The sequence below is a fragment of the Helianthus annuus genome, chromosome 17, assembly GCF_002127325.2.
Source record: "Helianthus annuus cultivar XRQ/B chromosome 17, HanXRQr2.0-SUNRISE, whole genome shotgun sequence".
Classification (NCBI taxonomy): Eukaryota; Viridiplantae; Streptophyta; class Magnoliopsida; order Asterales; family Asteraceae; genus Helianthus; species Helianthus annuus.
This window is the reverse complement of record NC_035449.2, coordinates 159,738,093-159,759,361: the sequence shown is the minus strand read 5'-3', so window position 1 is coordinate 159,759,361 and position 21,269 is coordinate 159,738,093. Positions and strand designations below refer to the sequence as shown.

General features: G+C 37.9%; 1 protein-coding gene across 11 annotated transcripts; it reads right to left on the bottom strand.

Annotated features, from left to right (window-relative positions):
• Positions 1-2,409: 2,409 nt before the first annotated feature.
• Positions 2,410-17,731, bottom strand: LOC110923231 (malate dehydrogenase, mitochondrial). 11 transcript variants are annotated; one of them, XR_004885708.1, is made up of 7 exons: positions 17,536-17,731; positions 17,346-17,452; positions 17,205-17,259; positions 15,483-15,728; positions 14,909-14,961; positions 14,704-14,800; positions 2,410-2,591 (listed from the first exon to the last, which is right to left on the bottom strand). XR_004885708.1 is itself a non-coding variant. In XM_022167384.2 (5 exons), the coding sequence occupies exons 2-5, from the start codon at positions 17,433-17,435 to the stop codon at positions 2,507-2,509; spliced, it is 327 nt and encodes a 108-aa protein (XP_022023076.1). In that variant the 5' UTR covers positions 17,436-17,452; positions 17,536-17,731; the 3' UTR covers positions 2,410-2,506. The 11 variants fall into 11 exon arrangements, 6 of the variants coding, with proteins under 6 accessions (XP_022023076.1, XP_022023077.1, XP_022023072.1 ...); XR_004885709.1 differs by lacking the exon at positions 15,483-15,728 and having other exon boundaries at positions 14,909-14,959; XR_002583879.2 differs by lacking the exon at positions 15,483-15,728 and having other exon boundaries at positions 17,346-17,731.
• Positions 17,732-21,269: the final 3,538 nt, after the last annotated feature.

Sequence of the window (21,269 nt, the reverse complement as noted above, 5' to 3'; positions counted from 1 at the left end):
TAAATGTCACGCCATAGCCACTTCATATTCAAAGGGTTATTAGTTTATTACGTATTAGACTATTGGGCTAGCTATTAATCAATAGAATTGGGCTGCCTTATCAATTAAACTATTTTGGGCTTACAATTTTAAATAAGAATTAGGCTGCCTATCAATTGTAAACTGATTTCGACTTTTGTATTTTTCATTGGACTAGATATAAACACTAAACAACTTTTGGGCTTACGAACTTATTTTTTTCAGGTGTATCCTGGTAGTTGTTTAGGGGTATCCTTTGTAGAAAACCACAAAAAAATACACTACCGATACGAAGTTGAGCCGTAGCCCGTGCTACGGCTCGTAAAAAACTAAGTCCGCCCCTGATGACGGAGATGGTAGTCTCTGGTGGTGAAGGTCCCAAACCCTCCCAGTTACGCTGTAGAACTTAGAATATATAAGTACTGAATTGGAAAATGACAAGACGAGGCCTATAGTGTGGTGGTTCCCATGTTACTTTATTAGCAAATAGGTCTTGGGTTCTAATCTTGATACCTTCATTTTTAGTTGATTTTTTTTCTTTATGTTTATTATCTATGCATTAAATGCATAACATTAATTGACTAATTTTATGTTACATTAAATCAAAATGGGAATTGTAGTTATTTCTAAAATCTAGTTTAAAAATGTTCAGCGTGTCTAGAGTTCAGTTATTTCAAAATGGGAGGCAGTTCGGTTCTTGTCTAGAGTTCAGCGTGTGGTTCATAGCAACTTTTCGACCCCTAGGGGCGGGGCTTTGTTTTTAGTAGATTAGGGTTTTCTATTCAGAAAGGGATGGCGGCGCAGTTTGTTGCTCGTCTACCTGCTATCCTTATGTAATTTGTCCTGATTATTGGAATGAAATAAAAATGCTAAATTGCATTTCTCAAAAAAAAAATTGTTTATTTATGTTAATTTCTTAAAATATTATTCAATTTACAATTAGTTTTGTGTGTTCCATTTTTTTATGAAAAAAAATGTTATTTTGTTTTTTTCTCTTCCAACTCAGTGTATTTTCTAAATAATTTTGGATAGGTTACCATGGTTTTACATGATCGTAAATAACGATTTTTAAAGTTACGACGTAACTATTCCACATTTTCTTAATTTACCCTTACAACGTGTTTCTTCTATGTTTCATTGCCCAAATGCGCGTGTGATGTGCTTTTTATCTACGTTTCCACGTAAAAAAGCAGTCCCCGCAACATGCGGGTGATTCCACAAATTTTTAATTCATTTCATATATTTAAAACTTTTTGGTATATTCCTTCTAAGAAATTAATATTTTAGAGGCCCGTATTTTATCTTCGCACAGGGCCTACATATTTTCGAAAATTTTCATAGACGACCCTGGATGGTGATGTTATCGGAGATGATGGTAGATACAGTGGTTCGCGGCGATATGGGTTTCGAAGATAGTGATGATCCTATGATGGGTCTAAGGTTGTAGATAGTGTTTGATGATGATTTTAGTGGTGCAAAGTAGAGTATAGTTTTGGTTATGATGGTTCCCGGGGTTACTTTCGACGGGTTTCCAGGTGTGTTTCCGACAAGAACTCCGAGGTGTTGGAAATATGGTTTGCCATTTTTTCATGTATTCAAATTTGTAAAGTTTCGTATTTGAAAATCTATTTAAAACGTATCTATAGTACAATTATTTGCCTGTTTCTATGATGTTATCTCCAACTTTTGTATTTTCAGTACAACTTTTGAAAATCTATGTAGGTGGAAGTCCAAGTTCTGGGTGGAATGGTAGGTTTAGATTATGATGCTCTCTTATAGAGAAATCGTACTAATTACTATGGTTGTAAAACCATAACAACAGGTAAAAGCATCCGGTTTCTGCAAAGCATATTTATTCCATAAGTGATAAGATATGCACTTCCATCTATAGTGTTTAGTGTGACAGTGGTCTGTTTTGTGTTGTGTTTTGTATGGATAAGGAGGATGGCCAGAATTTTTGGACCTGCCAGAGAAACGTGGGTTATGAGATGGGGCTTGTTAAGTGCGTCCCATCTATTGCAGTTTATTATATATATAGGGTAGGGTTCTAGAGTGAACACTAGGTTGAGAATGAACTGTGTGAACTAATCTGGGCCATTGGATACATCATATAGAGATTTTTAAACAATGGCAAGATTGTAATTATAATGTTGTAACTTCCCTTTAAAATAATTGACAGAAGGGTATTTGCGTCTTTCGTAAATTGCATTTATTAAAAAATATAATCAAAATCCCTAAAATCTCGATAGTTTCCGTATATACAAGATACACAGTTGTTAGTGTATACACATGTCACACCCCCAAAATCCACATGCGGAGTAACACCGCTTGGAGGCGTGACTGACTAGGATCAAGCCACCAATCATATTGAACAAGCATGTAAGTAATTTATAAAATCCAACACAATACAATTGGTGTCCAAACAAAACATAGTGTAAGTTGCAAGTGGAAGCATAAAGTTTAAAACCATAACATAAGTTTAAACGTTTCAAATGTTTAGCATGGCACACAGCTGTCCATGTCCCACAACGACTCTTCCCACTCCCATGCAAGCTCCATAGATACCTAACGACCTGCAAGGCATGTAACAAAGAGTCAACAACAAAGTTGAGCGAGTTCAAAGTAGGTGTTTGTTTTAAAGTAGTTTCTCAAGAACTAAGAGTTTGGTTGCAACTATGGTAAACCAACTTTCCTTGATTTCCAAACCATGAACAGTGGGGCTACCCCGTGTTATAAATCACTAGACTAGATGCATATATTGGTGTACTTCCCAATCCGAGGACAGAGGTACGTATAAGGATACGCAGGTTTAGCGCAGGCGTCCTTCCCAATCCGAGGACAGAGGTGTGTATAAGAACACATATGTTTAGCGCAGGTGCCCTTCCCAAACCGAGGACAACGGTACGTAGTGAATACGTAGGTTAAGCGCTGGCGTCCTTCCCAAACCGAGGACAGAGGTTTGTAGCCTATTAGCGGTGTGTGTACAGGTTTCGTCATAGCTATTAAATCCCATTCCCAATTCCCTGGGAATCCCATGCCTTAGGAGTGTGAACTCACCTTGGTTTGCTCGGCAGATACATGAAAATGTCACTTGAGTTATATGTGGTCAACCACGTCCTAACATGGTTACCATACAAGTAAGGTCTAGGCTGAAATAGTGCACATAGGTTTACACATAAGCTAACAGGTTACGAACACGTATTGATCGTGGCATACACATTAAACATGTTAGACGAATCAGTTAACACATTAGAACCCAAACTTGTGCGATCAGGATGTATTGGGCTGAAGCAACAGTGTAACCCAATAACATCTTGTGCGAGTGGGTAGTTGAAACCCAAACAACTACCCGGCCCAACATGTTGTGCGTTCAGCCCTCCTTTGTGCGATCCACAACATGTTGTGTGATCCAACATAAACCAGCCCAACTTATAAATAAGCCCAACAACTTATGCGGCCCAACTAATTAAACAGTTCAATAACCTTGTGCGGTCCAGTTCAGCTTGTGCGACTGAACAAGACTTGTGCGATTGAGTTTGGGCTTTGAGGCCCAACAGTATAATATAGTCCTACTAGTTTGTGTGTGGCCCAAGCCTTGTGCGATCGGCACTGTCTTGTGCGATCCATAAGGTCTTGTGCGATCATGCATATTCTAGTTGTACTGTGCCTTATTTACTTGTACCCTTGTTGTGCGATTATGTTGTGTGACTGGTCTTGTGCGGTTAGATCAGATTTCTATGTGATCTGATCTTGTGCGACCGAGAGGGACCTTGTGCGATTCGTTTTATTATCCGAAAATTATGCTAATCAGTTATATTGTTTCAATTATTCGAGTTAGTCAACAATCAATCAGTTACACCCTTGATTTTTACCAATCAATTCCAACAGTTTCCATTTAGCATTCAATCGATCAATTAAGCATATTCCAACCGATTCTCATGAACCCTAATTTTGAATAAAACATGAACAATAATCATAACACTTAAACGTATTAACATGATTCATGTTCTTGATTACATAGCATGCATACTAACATAACAATCCCCACAATTCATTCGATGATTAACATATCACAACTGGTTATCATTCATTCGGTTCTAGATCATCAACACAAAATCATCAACTCTAATTTAGTCTAAACATCCTACACAAGTGAATCGATCTACATGAACAACCTTAACGATTTACAATCTGTTGGATCGTTCCGGTGACCCTAAACAGTCAAGTTGAGTAGTTCATCATCATTTACAAAGGCGGAATCAATGCAAACAATGTCAAACAGCTTGTTCCTTTTCAATTCTTTTCTATTACTGATTTCCTGAGCTTCTACACGTTCAAATGACAAACGGACAGCACCTCGACTCAGAAACTATGACCTGATTCCGCTCCAAATGACACACACTACTCCTATATATAATGCTCCTGATTCCGCTTGAAACATCCCAAGCGGAACCTGATTTCGCTTCAAAGCGTTCAAGCGGAATCACTATGTAACTTCAAGCGGAATTATAAACCTTCTGATTTCGCTTGAAATGACCTATTGTCATTTCAAGCGGAATTACATCAAAATACCACTTTCTTGAAATCCGTGCCCTAATTTATCCTATCTAGACCTAAGACTCGATTAAGACGAACTTAACAGACACTAAATGCACCAACAGACTCCCCCTTGGATGTTGACGAAGTCTTCGGCGTCGAGTCTTCAGTCTTTGTCTCTTTCCAATTTGTCTTGATCTTGTAAAAGCTTCCTTCAAACTCTAATCTTCAATCTTCAATCTCCCCTTTGACTATTGATCCAGAATCTTAACTCCCCCTTTCAAAGTCTCCCCCTCTCGGTAAGCTGGGACTCGAATTCTGGTTCAAACTTTGACATTTTGATGCCGTGGGGATTTTGATATCCATAACCTGATTCTCAAACATATAACATTACAAAGTATTGACTTTCAACAATAAACCTCATTATCTATCAGTTTTAGAAATCCACTCAAGTATTCAGGTCCAAGTTAATGACCCTGATTACTCAATTAATCTACCAAGTCCAACCCAATGACCTTGGTTAATCAGACAGAATGAAAACTGATTTAGTACAACAAATTTTTCAAACATTTTCTGAAAATTGAAAGTTTCAAATTAATGAACTTGTTTTTGACTTTTCATCAATCAGATTTTAACAAGATAAACTCTCCTCATCCTCCAGTCCAGAAACTTCCTGCATCTGCTTCAACTTTCAGAATCTAACGATCAACTTTCCACTTTGGATTGTCGGAAAATAAAGCAGATATGAAAAATCTTTTTGGATTTTTAATAAAGTTTCTAAACTAGAAATGAAATACAGAAACTTAAATGCAGAATGTAATGAAAGTAAACTATTTACAAACATATTTTTGGTGAGCGTGTTAGGGAATCATATCAGCTAACAGACAAGTTACAAGCACCGTTAAGCTTCAATTTCATACTCAGAATTAAACAATTCACATAAATTGTCGATATGCTGATCCGCTTAAATTCTCACACAATTTTCAATCTGTTCAGGATACGAATTAGGTGTATTAAAAACTTAAACTCATTCATGTGTCCCACCTCTTGAATATACTCCCGTATCCAGATCCCAATATTCAGTCTTACAGGTGAGTATACCACAGATGATATCTGTAAGGGGTTAGATGCGAAACCGTGAGAGCTCATGTCAGAACTTCCGTTCAGCAAAGAGATGACGGTTCGACTTAAGGTGTGTTCCCTTTAGAGAATCTTTTTCTACAACAGCACATGATTAACATTTTTCAATGATTAATCATTTTTATGCTGAGGGCGATGCTGTATTTCAAGCAATGCAGAAAGTATTATTCGGGGACTAGGTCAGAACTTCCATTCAGCAGAAGTCCCGGAATAATACCCCAGATATCACTGATTATAAAGACCTAGTATTTCAGAAAGAGGGACCTTTCAAACGAGATTTCAGGGGTTACCTATATATCCAAGTAGTGTTCCCCACGAAATAAGCAAGTTTGAATTTTATGTTTATATCCTAAACAAACCGACTAAATGTGTAAAAACCTATCGACACATCATCAGCGAGACTGTTTAACGCTTTATACTTTACAAATCTTTAGCGTACAATAACTGTCAAACCGATGTACTATCATTTTCCCTTTTTACACAAGCTCTTTTTCAGTTTTCTATTGTTTTTGGATTTTGAAATTTTCTCATGTTTTTGGATTTTTGAATTTTTTTACTGTTTTTGTATTTTCTGAAAATATATCTACTCCCCCTAAATACCAAAACAAGTAAAAAATCGACAAACCATTGCAAATTGTTTCTCATCGTCATCTACAATAGTACCTTCATCAACGCCAATAATTCCATCCGACACCGAGAAAAGCATCATACCGTTCAGTTTTAAAAGATATTTAAAACGTGTTTTGTCAAAAGATTTGGTATGTAAATCAACTTTCTGATTGTCAGTTTTCTCAATTCGTATCAACTTCTTCTCGAAGCAATCTCGGATGAAGTGATGACGAATTTCTATGTGTTTAGTTTTAGCGTGATGTACTGGATTTTTCGTAATGTTAATTGCAGCCTCATTATCAACAAAGATAGGGGTGTTTAGAAATTGCAAACCGTAGTCGCGCATCTGTTGCTGGATCCACAAGATCTGAGAGCAGCAACTGCTAGCAGATACATACTCCGCTTCACATGTGGATAGAGCCACAGAGGTTTGCTTCTTGCATTGCCAGGTGACCAGACGAGGTCCAAAGAACTGACAACCCGCTGTTGTTGATTTTGCATTGACTTTGCAGCATCCGAAATCTGAATCGGATTACCCTTCGAGCGTGAAATCACCTTTTCTTGGATACCACAACCCCAACGATGGAGTTCCCTTCAGGTAGCGTAATATCCTCTTCACAATAATCATGTGCGAAGCTCTCGGGTTAGATTGAATCTTGCTGCGAGGCACGTTGGATACATGATATCGGGTCTTGAAGCAGTTAAGTACATCAACGAACCGATCATGGAACGATAAAGCGTCTCATCTACCCGGTCTCCGGTGAGATCTGGGTGTATCCCATGATTCGTTGCTAATGGGGTTGACGCTGGAATAGAACCTGACATCCCAAATTTCTCTAGAATATCATGAACGTACCTCGTTTGATGAATGAAAATTCCCTCAGGTAGTTGATCAACTTGAAGTCCCAAGAAGAATTTCATCTCCCCCATCGATGACATTTCAAATTTCTGCTTCATAACTGATTCAAAATCTTTGCACAAATTCTCATTTGTAGACCCAAATATTATGTCGTCCACGTATATCTGCACTATCAGAAGATGTCCGTCGACCTCTTTGGTGAAGAGAGTGGCATCCACTTTCCCACGAATGAAACTGTTGGCTAGCAGGTGTTGAGATAAAGTCTCGTACCAAGCTCTCGGGGCCTGGTGTAAACCATACAACGCTTTATCTAACAAGTAGACCTTATCTTTGTGGATTGAATCGGTAAAGCCCGACGGCTGTCTGACATATACCTCCTCTTTTACCTTCCCGTAGAGAAACGCCGATTTTACATCTAGCTGATATACTTTGAAGTTTTTCCATGATGCAAATGCTAGGAAGATTCTGATCGCTTCTAGTCGAGCTACAAGAGCATACACTTCAGTGAAATCTATACCCTCCTGTTGACTAAAGCCCTAGACTACGAGTCGAGCTTTGTTTCGCACAACAACTCCTCTGTCGTCTCTTTTACACTTGAACACCCATTTGGTGTTGATCTTCCTGTGACCATCAGGCAAGTCTACTAACTTCCACACTCCCAACTTCTCAAACTGACTCAACTCTTCTTGCATAGCATTGACCCAAGAATCTTCAGTTAGCGCCTGTTTGTATGTTCGTGGTTCGATCTGCGAAATAAAACAACTTAGTGAAAACTCAGTTTGTAAAGGTGCTACTGTTGAATAAAAACAAGTAAGGCCTTGATCAATTTGACGTCTAGTGCGAACGCCTGATTGTAGTTTTCCAATGATCAGCTCCTCTGGATGGTATGAAAGAGTTCATGGCATCACTTCGCCTGGAACATCTACATCGCCCTCCAGATTAGTAACGTTCTGATTTGCACCTTGTTCACTGACTGGGTTTGTTTGACTTGAAATCTGGATCTGCTCCCCCTCAGAATCTGAATCACCACGATCAAATACAGGCATGTTCTCAGATTCTTGATTATCATTCTGTGCCGTCTGATTATTTAGGAGCAACTTCATTTTGTTGGACATCATCATGTTCACCAGCATTGCTTGGACCTGCTTCATTGTCATTTGAAGTTTGTCGTGGTCGCATTGAATATTCGGCTGGGAACCTTTTCTGCGATGACTCATACTCTCTCAAAATATCCAACTCATCAAAGAAATCTTCTTCTTCTTCTGGTTCTTCCATCATGTCAAACGAATCCCACAGAGTATCTTAATGATAACGCTATGAATCTCCAGGATTCTGGGGGGGCATTGTATTACCTTAACATTCAACATTGTGAGCTTCAATAATCCGCTTCAAACTTGGAACGAAGACTCGTCGTAATAGACTTGCATAACCTATGAATATCCCTTCAATACTCTTCGGACCAAACTTTCCAAAAGGCTCTAGAACAGTACAGGGTGACCCAAACGGTTCAAGATACTTCAGATTTGGTTTGCGGTTATTGATCAACTTTTGTTGAATTTCTTGACAGTGAGAACTCTGTTGAGCGTATAGCATGCGGCGGAAACTGCTTCTACCCATAAATTTATCGGTAGCTTTGAATCAGCAAGCATTGTTCTGGCCGTTTCGATTAGTGTCCTATTCTTTCTTTCAGCGACTCCATTCTGCTAGGGAGTGTACGGAGCACTAAACTCATGCAATATACCTCTTTCATCACAAAATTCTTCCATCTTGTTGTTCTTGAATTCAGTACCATTATCACTTCTGATTCTTTTTATACGTCTCTGGTACAAATTTTAAACTTTCTTGAACAACGCCATCAAACTGTCAAACGTTTCATCTTTCGACTTCAAGAATGAAACCCACGAAAATCTGGAATAATCGTCAGTAACCACAAGACAGTAGTAGTCACCAGTAATACTTTTGACATTCACAGGACCAAAAAGATCCATGTGAAGTCTCTCCACAGGTCTTGAAACTGAATTGACTTGCTTTTTAGGGTGTGACTTTTTCTTCTGCTTTCCTTTGACGCAGCTAATGCACTCCCCTTCCAGATGAAAACCTTTAATATGAACACCCGTAACTAAATCATTGTGAACCAGATGATTCATTTTCCTCAGATGTATATGCCCTATCTTGGGGTGCCACAACTGTGATTCTTTCTTCGTTGCTCTAGACACAAAACAATGAGCCTGACCCATGGTTGTAGTAGCTACGCTCATGTCCAACACGTATAGATCATTGACTCTTGGTGCCCTCATGATAATCCATTCTTTAGGGATTACAAATCCTGGCTTCAAGATCAAACATTCTTTGTCAGTAAAGTGAGTGGTATACATCCTGTCACAGATCTGCGAGATACTCAGCAGATTATTCTCCAGCTCAGCAATGTAGTTAACTCTTTCAAACGTAACAATCCCATTGGATAATGTTCCTTCACCAACAATTCTACCACCTTGGTTACCTGCGAACCCTACATAACCTCCATTGAAATTTCTAACATCGTACAACAAGGTTGTTTTCCCTATCATGTGCCGAGAAGCTCCACTATCCATAATCCATCTTGAAACGGATCTCGAAAGCTCCTGCACAAACCACAAACACTTAGTTAGATTTGGATGCAACCCGACCCTCTGTTGACTCAGGTAACTCAACTTTGATATGAGATTTTGTAGTATAAAGTGGTGGAAAATTTTTGTCATTCATTTTCAAACTTCCTTTAGACCCAACCTCAACCTTTTTATATAGAAAAAACTCATCTTTTTGAGTTTGACCAGATGGTTGGTCTTTCTTCTTAGAATTTTGCTTTTCTTTCTCTAGTTTCACATAGTAATCCAAAGGAACATTCATCTTTACCGGTGTGGTGGAAGATCATTGTTTTTCACTCTCAGAAACCTTTGGTTTTAGAACACTTGCTTTCTTTTCAACCACTTTTGGCTTCCATGTTTGTTGAAGTGACGCAACCCGTTTGTAAAATTTGTCACTTTTAGTTACCACATTTTTAACAGGTTCAGTTTTAACTTTGGTGTTTTCATTTTTCAAAACCTTTTTCTCAACAATCAATGGAAATTTTCCCTTCGCATCATCTTTCTTTCTTGAATTCGTCACAACTTCAGTCTTAGGCTTCAAGTTGGTACACTTTCGTGCAATATGTCCAACTTGATTACATTTGAAGCATGTTCGGGTGTCAGCTACCCGACTTGTACCTTCAGACTGAGGTTGTGAGGCTTTCTTCTCAAAGAACTCTTCATTTGATTTCGAAAAAATCTCAGATTCTTCATCATAAAGTGAACTGGAACTGTTCACAAACACTTTCTTCTCAACAAACTTCTTGTTTTGAACATTTTTCTTTTGATAATTCTTACCACCCTGATAACCACCCGACCATCTGTTTCGATTGTTGTTATAAAACCGTGGTGGAACAACAGGCTTCTTGTATAAGCTTTATCTTTTTCCAAATTCATTTGTCTTTTTGTTTGGTTTAAGCTTTTCACTTCAGACAGATCAATTTCAATCAATTTAAACACATTTGTCAATTTAGCAACATTGACATTCTCCAGGGGAAAATCAGAATCCGAATACAACTTATCTGATCCCAACATTTTGTACATGACAAGATTAGGTTCTCCATTTAAGATGTTTTTGGACTTTGATTTTGGAATGTATTTGTCCAAGAAACATTCATCTTCCTCAGTAGTGTCACTTTCAGATTTTAGAACATTCTCAACCACACTTTACACCACTTCAGTTTGGACACTATCGTCATCGGAAGATGAAGTGAATGTGACATCAATCGTGTCTGGAAGTTTCACTTCATTATCATCTTCAAGATTAACCAACCCTGATTGTTTTTTCGAATAATTGTTGAGCACCGGCGGTGGAACCTGATGAAAACCCACCCCGGTTCAATCAGAGTATACATCTTCGCCTGCTTTGTTTTTCCCGATAGGTTTGGGAACAATGTGTTGTAAAACAAAGCTTGCGGAGTTGTAACTGGTTAATTTCAGATTGATGCGCTCATTCTCAATCTTAGCTTCTTCAAATTGAAGCTTCAACTTAGCAATCTCATCAAGTTGCTTGTTGATTAACTCTTCTTTTACCCGAAGAACTCCTGACAAATGATTATTTTCCTTAGTTGTCTTACCATTTCTTTCATCAGCGTCTTTAACCGTTCGTTTAAGCTTCTCAAATTTTTCTGAAATCTGACGATTTTCAAGAACTAACTGCTCATTTTCTTTCTAACTTTTTCTTTGTTAATTTTATCATTTTCAATTTTGTCAGTTAATTCTTTTAATCTGTCGTTTGAAGCTTTCAACATTTTATCACGGCTAAGAATCTGATCTTCCACACTTCGGACTCCAGCAGTCAGATCATCAACTTTCTTACCACTGAGGTAAGTGATTGTACTACAAACTTTGCACTCTTTCATGCAATTTTTGCAGTCATTGTCACCTTTGATTTTCTTACCTGACTCACTTGTTGATGCATTTGAACTGACCTGGCTTTTATACTCAGATACGGACTTAGAGTCTACCTCAAGTTCCTTAGCAGCCAGCACTTTGTCAGCCATCTTTCCAAAGTTTTCAGCTGTCAACTCTTGTGATGTGTCAATGATCCCATCATCTATCTTCTTTGGACGGATTTTCAGAATCATCAGCATAAGCATTTTGGAACTCTCTTTTAAAATGACCTTTCTATTTACATTTGAAACAGGTCACTTTTGTCTTGTCAAGGCCTAACTTGGTAGATGGTCCACCAATAGACTTTCTTCCTGTAATCTCCATGAAACGTTGTGCCCTTCTCACTGCACTGGCCATACACCATCTTATGTCGATCAATTCCATCTCCACAGGGTCTATTTGATCATAGTCTTCCTTTGTTAGGTTGGTGTTGCCTATCTTGCCTGCCACAAGGCACTCATACGACTCTAGCAAAGAAGCTAAGAAAACCATCTGTTGCTTTGCAGATTCCTCACTGAAGTTTTGAGCGTTCTTTAAATCCACTGCGATGTTGCACTGAAATAAGTTCTTTGCAGCTGATTGGCTTGAGGTTGACGAAGAACCACTGTGAAATCCACTGCTTGAACTCTCTTTGCTGGATGTGTTGGAATTTTTAGCAGAGAAAGCTGTTTTGGGAGACGCATTCTTGGGAGTCATGCTTTTTGGATAATACAAATCCAAATTCTGCTGATATGAAGAATGATTGACTTTGTAAGATTTCTTTATCTCTAGCTCGTGACTCTCCAGTCTTTCAATAAGCAAATCTACAGTCAACACTTCTGGTGGCTTGATGGTATTCTTCAACATTAATGCAAAGTATTGACAATCCATCTCATCTGGCAACGAGTCAAACAATTTGTCGACTAAATCTTCTTGAGAATATACAATCCCATGTCTCGCCAGCTCCAACTTCAAGTGCCCGAACCTCTCAATCATTCTAGAAACAGATTCATTTTTTAAACATCTGAATAAATCAAACTCTTTTCTCAACAGTTTCTTTTTGTTTTTTACTATTTCAGCACTTCCAAACATTTCACTTCTAACTTTTTCCAGAGAGCTGTAGAATTTTTGTACTCAATCAGAGATATTATGTCTTCCCTGACAGACTGAAACAGCAATGCGATGCACTTTTGCTCCGTAACAAAACTCTCTATATCTTCAGCTGCTGTCAAATTTTCACCATTTTGCCCTCCATCACTGTATCCATTCTTTAGACTTTTCCAGCTGAGATACGCAAATGCCTTTAACCATTCTTCAAATTTCTTGGCCCACCGACTATACTCTTCGATCGCCATCAACTTTGGAGGTTTATTATATGTTCCGTATGCACTCTCCACGCCTAAGGTGTCAAAGACAGTTTTCTTCGTATTCGGAGTGTTCTCATTGGTGTTGCTAGAAGTATCATCTCCAGAGTTTCCAGCAAAGGCATACATATCACTAAAAGGATTCATGAATTCGTCTATCTTTCACGTACCTAAAACAATCAACGAACACTTAGAAAATTTTTGAAATTTTGAAAAACAACAACTTTAAGCGGAATCAGTTTGAAGCGAAATAGCTTTTCAAGCAGGATCAGCCTGTTCAAGCGAAATCACTATGTAACTTCAAGCGGAATTATAAACCTTCTGATTTCGCTTGAAATGACAAAATACCACTTTCTTGAAATTAGTGCCCTAATTTATCCTATCTAGACCTAAGACTCGATTAAGACGAAGTTAACAGACACTAAATGCACCAACACAATCATAAACAATCATATATCATCCCTGAATCATTATGTGGAAGCATGTACATCGCAACATCAAGTAACATACAATTAGTAATTAAATCACTAACCGGAAAGCCAAAGAACTAGGTTGATCTAGATGAGGGGCTTCGGCTGTGAGGATTGCCGTCGAACGAGAGAGAGAGAGAGAGAGAGAGAGAGAGAGGAGAGAACTTTGGTTTGATGTGTGTTAAGTGTTTGCAACTAATGGGAGAACAAACCCCCACTAATTGTCGTAAACACACATGATAATTTTTCCTTGATATTTGAATTATTTATCACAAGATTGAACTGGATTCTTAAGAAATCTTTATCAGATATTCATGAGAGTGTAATAATATATTACAAAGTTTCAGGAACGTTAAAAGGTCATTCAGAGGTAATAATTAACATGTTGACACTTTTAACCCCCTCCAGTTATCTTATAACATGATCAGGGTTTATGCCGCGTGTCTTTATTATATTGGACATGATTTTGCGAGGTGTTACAAAAACCGTAACAAATACCTGCTTTTGAATTACTGGTAGGATGAGCATTACGGAGATCGCATTTCGGTACCCATTTTTTGATGTTTTTGAGATCGGTATTTTCGTTCGATACGATACCGGTATTTTACCAATTTTTGATGTCAAATACCATACCGTACGGATACCAATACCAATACTGGTACTAGGTTTAGAGGATTTGGGGATCGATATTTTTTATACTGGTACAGTTAGGAGGTACCGGTAACTCATAACTCATACTATACAGGTAATAAAGATGCATGGTGGTTTTTTATTATCGAATCGTATAGATTTAGTGGTTGGTTAGTCAGTGGTCGTGGTAAGGTGGCGCCTGTTTGTCATACAGTACAAGGAAAAGTAGCAATAGCAGCGATGGAAGTCGCCGCCAATAGTCTGGCTGCATAAGAGAACTGATAACAATGACGGCTGATAATCGATTTGAACTTTCAGTTAATAAAAAGTTGTGTGCATCCGGCTGCAAGGAGGCCTGCAGTCCGGCTGCAAACACACCTGCAACCTGCTACAAAGATGCCTGCAGACCGGCTGCAAAGACACATTATTGTGTTCTTCAAATTTTAAAAAATCATGTCAAATTCTAAACAGCTGTGCATAAGAGAACTCATAACAATGAAAGCTAATAATCGATTCGAACTTTCAATTAATAAAAAGCTGATAATCGACTCAATAAACAAACATGCAACAACGAATAGAAATAAAAATCAGTTAGGACTTACGCCATTGAGAGTGTAGCAGAACCCTTTCCAACCTTTGCCTCCACAACATCTGTGCCACCATCTTGAGTTCTTTTTGTTAGAGCAACTATCGTGTAGCCTTCATTTAAAAGCATTCATCAGTACCACAAACCAATAATTAATATACAAAGTATCCGTGTTCACAAGTACTACATTTTGTTCTTGTGTACACAGTGTGTACACTCACCTGTGAAGATGAACCAAGAGAGTTAGAACCCCGCCATACAACCTCAAGAGTCTCTTCATAAAAAAACATGCAAACGAAAGAATATTATCGTAATAACAAAGTAAGCTGATGGTTCAAAGATTATACATTTAAGTTACAAACCTAGAAACGTAAACCAAAACCGTAACATCATTTTTCAGTTATAATCACCTACTTCACTATGACATACACAACTATATCAAAAGATCCAACGAAATCCACTTCAAAAACACGCCGATAACTAGAGGTGGCAAAATGGGTGGGTTGGGCAGGTTTGGGTAATGGGTTAGGATGGGTTTGGGTTAAGATGGGTTTATTAAGAAATGAATTAGGATAGGTTTAGGTCAAGATGGGTTTTTGTCAAGATGGATTTGGGCATGATAGGCTAAAAGTATAAATAAATAAAAAAATCAAAAAACTTAAAAATAATCATAAAAATTAAAAAATTAAAAAAATCAAAAAACTTAAAAATAATCAAAAAAATCATAAAAAATCAAAAAAATCAAAAAATCAAAAAAAAAATCAAAAAATAAAAAATCAAAAAAAAAATATTAACCTGTGTTATGTTAGCCTAGATCAATCATCCATGATCCATCTGTCCTAAAAGAAAAATTGCATCTCTGCTTCAACTTTCGTCTCTCATGCTCCATCTCCACGCCTCACTTCATTCGACTCTCATCTCTTGCAATCGTCTCTCACAGCGTAAGGTACAAAAATTGCTACATTGCTAAATCCATGGTTTTGCACGTAACTCCGCATCTTGCTAGTCGATGCATATCTCAGTTGGCTGAACCTGAATTTCCTTTGAATTGGTTCAGTTAAAGATAATTCAGCTTTTTATTTTTCAGTGATAACCAAAATCTAAATGGAACTGATTTGAAGAAATGACTAAACGAACTGAACCTTTTAAAAGCAGAATTAACTGATTAAACTGAATTAACCATTAACCAACCGTTTGCATATTCAACCAAAAAGTCATGTTGAACCACTATTATTAAACTATAAAATAACTATAAATACAGATGGATCATGGACGACTGATTCAGTGTTCATTTGAAGAATAATACCAATATCTGAATATGTGTTCACTTGAAGAATAATACAGATGAGCAGGTTATGGGAAACAACTTATACAAGTTACAAATCAGGAACAAGAATTCGGTCCTGGATATCTGAAAACGTCTTCACTTCTGTTCCCCATAACCTGCTCATCGGATTAATCGCGCAACTTAATTAAAACATATTACTACAAACAAACATATCTAACCACATCCCAACTGAAATAGCGTATATTTACACCTCTATATCAACTTTGAATATTCGATTACGCTTACCAGCAGTTAATTCCAACAACATTTGCTCCTATCTTATCAGTCTTTTGATCATCTCCTACATGCAAAAGCTACTTCCATACTAATCTAATCTGATTATCACGTGACAAACTATATAATATTTGTGCGTCTGGTTTTTCATACCCAACTAATCTAATCTAATCGTTTCAAATATTTGTGCGTCTGGTTTTTCATACCCAACCTCAGAAGATATTACGACAGCATCAAACCTAACCACAAAAATACAAACTCACAAAATAATCAATATGACAAATAATATTGGTAGTGGCATTGTCGAGTGGTGACGATGATGACGTCGGCCCAAAATAACCCAAAATATCATGGTTGGGTTTTTGTTGCCACCCCTACCGATAACACACGAACTATAACCCTAATTAGTGATCAGTTACCTTCGTGAGCTAGTAGAGATCAGGCACAAGCACTCTATCAACACAAAATTAGCAAGCAATTGAACATTTATTACATCCACAACACACTAAGTTCCGTAAAAACCTCTATAACCCAAATAATTATGTTACAAACATAGAAACGCAAACCAAAACTGTAACATCATTTGTAAAATTACAATAATAGCCTTCTTCACTATCACATACACAACTATATCAACACATCTGATGAAATCCACTTCAAAAAGAACACCAATAATATAACCTATAACCCTAACCAGTGACCAATTACCTTCGTGCAACCGCTCTATGAACACAAAATCAACAAGCAAATGCACATTTCTTACGTCAACAACACACTTACGTCCGCAAAAACCTCTATAACGCAAGATTTAAGTTACAAACCTATAAACATAATGCAAATCTGTATAATCAATTTTCAGTTACAAATTACAATAACCTACTTCACTATCACATGAACAATTAGATCAAATTAGATGCCAATATCATAACCTATAACCCTAACCAATGATCAATTACCTTCGTGAGCAAGTACAGACCACACGCAACTGCTAGCTAGAGGATCTACAGTCTCCTGAGCACCAAAACAAAAACCAGAAGCCAAAATCAACATTATATGTTCAATATTCAAATCTATCACCTCGATTTTGAAACCCTAACCTTACGAATTGCAGTGATAGGCTGAGAGAAGCGATTAACCTGAGTGTGATTATCATCTCTGATTCTGAAACAGCAGGAGAAACAACGCATCACTCTGCGAACAAACTCTGTAAAATCACAAGAAAATGTTGAGAATAACGTTTCAAAATGCAGCATTCGTTGAAATGAGTAACATCTCCAATGCAACAACCATCATCACCCGCCACCAGCACGTCGAAGCTTGTCGTGGTCGTCAGATTAAAGCTAGCTGGTGGGTCAAAGATTTTGAAATTGATAGAGAGGTAGCATGAGAAACAGATTGAAGTTGTGGGTGGGGGATTTGAGAGGAGAAAGAGGAGAGGTTAGGGTTTAGAATCAACATATGGAGGGAAAAGAAATTTAGGGGTGACGATTTACGGGTAGGTTAAGAAAAATAATGCCCTTATCATGGGTCATTATCCGGCATGTGTTATCACAGTCAGCATGGGACGTTATAGCAAAAGTGGTGTAATGGGAATAATGCCTGCCACTCCCAATCATTAAAAAAAAAAGCAAACAATTGCTCATTGGCTAGTCAAACCTTAGACCACTCCCCATTGGCCACATGCAAAATCCATTTGATCACTTCAGCATTATATTTAAAACGCTTGCATGCAATTTTTCCAAAAACAACGCCTTATAACGCCTAGTGTAGTGGGGGGGGGCGTTTTTTTCAATTTTTTTTTAAAATACCGCCCCACTACGGATGGTCTAAGAGGGAAACTAAAATTTTTTTAATGTGTTTCAACTTTTAAGGTGGGAATTTTTTAGTGTTATATATAAAATATATAAAGTGCCATTAAAAACTTTAAATAGTGTCTTAGTAGCTAGATGCCACTAAAAGTGTAAAAGTGTGTGCCAACAAAGTCTAAAGTGCCACTAAAAGCTAAAATTAGTGACACAAAAGTTAAGTTCCACTAAAAGTGTGTGCCACTAGATGGCACTTTTTTTATAGTGACTTAGACCATGCGTAATGGTTAAACATTATAATGCCCCCTCCATGGGGCGTTTTGCGCCATGTGGCAGCCCAGTCAGCAAGGGGCATTATACCATAAAATGGTGTAGTGGGGCATTATTCAAATAATGCCCATGCAATCATTTCCCAATTATTTTTTTTAATTTAAAACATAAAAAAATACAATACTAAAAAATTAAAAACAGAACTTAAAAATAAAGAAAATAAAAATACAGAAAATAAAAAACAGAAAGTAAAATACAGAAAATTAAAAAAATACAATACTAAAAAATTACTTTAGGGCCTAATGTTTCAAAACAGAAAATAATAAAGTTTAAAAGTATAGGGGCCTAAGTGTCAATATCAAAGTTTAAAAAAAAAAAAACCTTTCTTCTTCTTCTTCATGCCCTTCTTCTTCCCTTCTGCAAACCCAGAAAATCCGGCCAAAAATCCGGCCAAAAATCCGGCCAAAAAATCCGGCCACAACCCCATCTCTCTCTCTAAACCCACATGTCCTCAATTGATTGGGCATTCAAACCATTGTTCAGCGTTTTAATAAACACGCCGGAGCCATTTTTTTTCAAAAAAAACGCCCGGAAACGCCCCATGTAATGGGGGTTCCGGCGTTACAAGAGTCCAAGCTTGTGAAAGAACAAAGAAAACTGAAGTATAAAGCCTTCAACCAAGTTGGAAAGCTTCAATCAGATCGAAGGTGAAAGAAATGAAGAATGAGCAAGTTGGAATGAGAAAATTCATGGGTATTTATAGATTTTCATGAACCTTTGGATCAATGACAAGTGTTTGTGAGTTAATCAAAGCTTGATCTTAGCCCTACACATGTTACACACTAATTAGGGGGCTTGGGGAACACTTAAACCAGCACAAAGTATTGAAAAACCATGTTAAAAACCAAAGACAACAGGCTGTTTTGAAGAAAACAAGTTTTCTGCCAGCACCAGCTGTCGCACCCCGCGAAGACAGAGCCTTCAGTCTTCGCGCCCCGCCAAGAATTGTTGTCCAGAAGTTTTAAAGTTTGGCAGAAAAGCCCCTGCAGCCTCTAAACTTGTTTCTCGACGCGTATAACCCCCGTTAACCCATTTTCAAGGCTCTACAAGGATGTTAAAGTATAGGGGACTTGAAATATGCTTGAAAATATCACGGATGTTGGTTCGTTTGACCGTACGCTCACATTATTCGGTTAATTACGACGAAACTCGAACGGACGCGAAGATCCAAATTACGCGACAAGTGGTATTTTTGCATTCCAATCACTAAAATAAAATATTTTAATGATTACAAAAATTTTTGGATGTCCGGATATGTTCAGAACGTAAGATATGCGTGTAAATGCAAACTTATGCACTTTTTGACGCTTTTAGTCCCTGTTAATCTCATTTCTAAGCTATGTAAAGGATATTTAGGGTATGTTTAGCTTATGATCTTGTTCCGGGGTGTACGTTGCTATACGAATCGACAGACTTTTACAGTTTGTCGTAAATAGTCCCTGTGATCGAATAAGCTTGTTTTTGACATACCAAACCCTTCAAAACTTATTTCTAAGTTATATAAAGGTTATTTAAGGTATGTTAAGCATAAGTCACTATTCCAGAGTGTTTGTCACGTTAAACTGATTACGTTTACGTATCAGTTTGTGTATAACTTTCCAGAAAGTGTTTAAGGGTTTGAATTTGAACAAGGATTGTTATTGTGCAAGTATCATAGATAATTACACCATCCAAGAAATAAAACACAAGGTTTTATTACTTTCGAAATTATTTGGGATTGGTTAGTGATAACTGTAGGCATAGTTGTCACATCCGCGTTGAGAGTTTGCGAATAAAAAGCGTTTAAACGTGCAGCGGTGCTGTGTGATGAAAATGTACTTAGTATAACAAGAACCTTTATTTATATGCAATCTCTGAGTACAAGACGGTTACAAATCGAAGCAAGTAGCAACAGATAACAATCCGAAAAGTCTGGTTGTTACAGTCACCCCACCTTTTGGAAATTTTGTCCTGAAATTAAGTAGTAGACGTAACAAAGAGTTGCAGATATTTAGCTTTCATATCACTTTCGAGTTCCCAAGTGAACTCGGCGCTACGTTTTCCTTCCCAGCGAACCTTCACTATGGGAATGCGAGAGCGTCGAAGTTTCTTGGTCTCTCTATCCATGATTTCTACTGGCTTTTCCACAAGGTGCAGAGTCTCGTTTACTTGCAAATCTTCGAGAGGTACGTGAAGATTTTCTTCAGCTAGACACTTCTTGAGGTTTAAGACGTGGAAAGTCGGATGTACGTTGCTGAGTTCTACCAGTAATTGGAGTCGGTAGGCCACTTTACCAATTCTTTCCAGGATTTTAATGGGACCCACGTATCGTGGCGCTAGTTTCCCTTTTTTGCTGAATCGGATCACCCCCTTCCAAGGTGAAACCTTTAGGAGGACGTGATCACCAACTTCAAACTCTAGGGGCTTGCAGTATTTATCGGCATAGCTCTTTTGACGACTCCGAGCTTTCAGGTGATTGTCTCGTATTTGGAGAATCTTGTCTGTCGTTTCTTGTATTAACTCGGGACCGGTGATTTGTGCGTCTCTGATCTCGTGCCATACAATAGGCGATCGACATTTTCTACCGTATAGTGCCTCAAAGGGTGCCATTTGAATACTAGCGTGATAACGGTTATTGTACGAGAATTCTACTAAAGGTAAAAGCGAATTCCAATTACCACCAAAATCTATCACACACGACCGAAGCATGTCTTCGAGGGTGCGGATCGTGCGCTCAGTCTGACCGTCTGTCTGGGGATGAAATGCAGTATTGAGATTAAGAGTCGTACCGAGAGCGGATTGAAAAGTCTCCTAGATACGTGAGGTAAAACGACCATCGCGGTTAGAGATGATGTCATGAGGCGTCCTGTGTCGACAAATGACTTCGTCGGTATAGGTTCGTGCTAA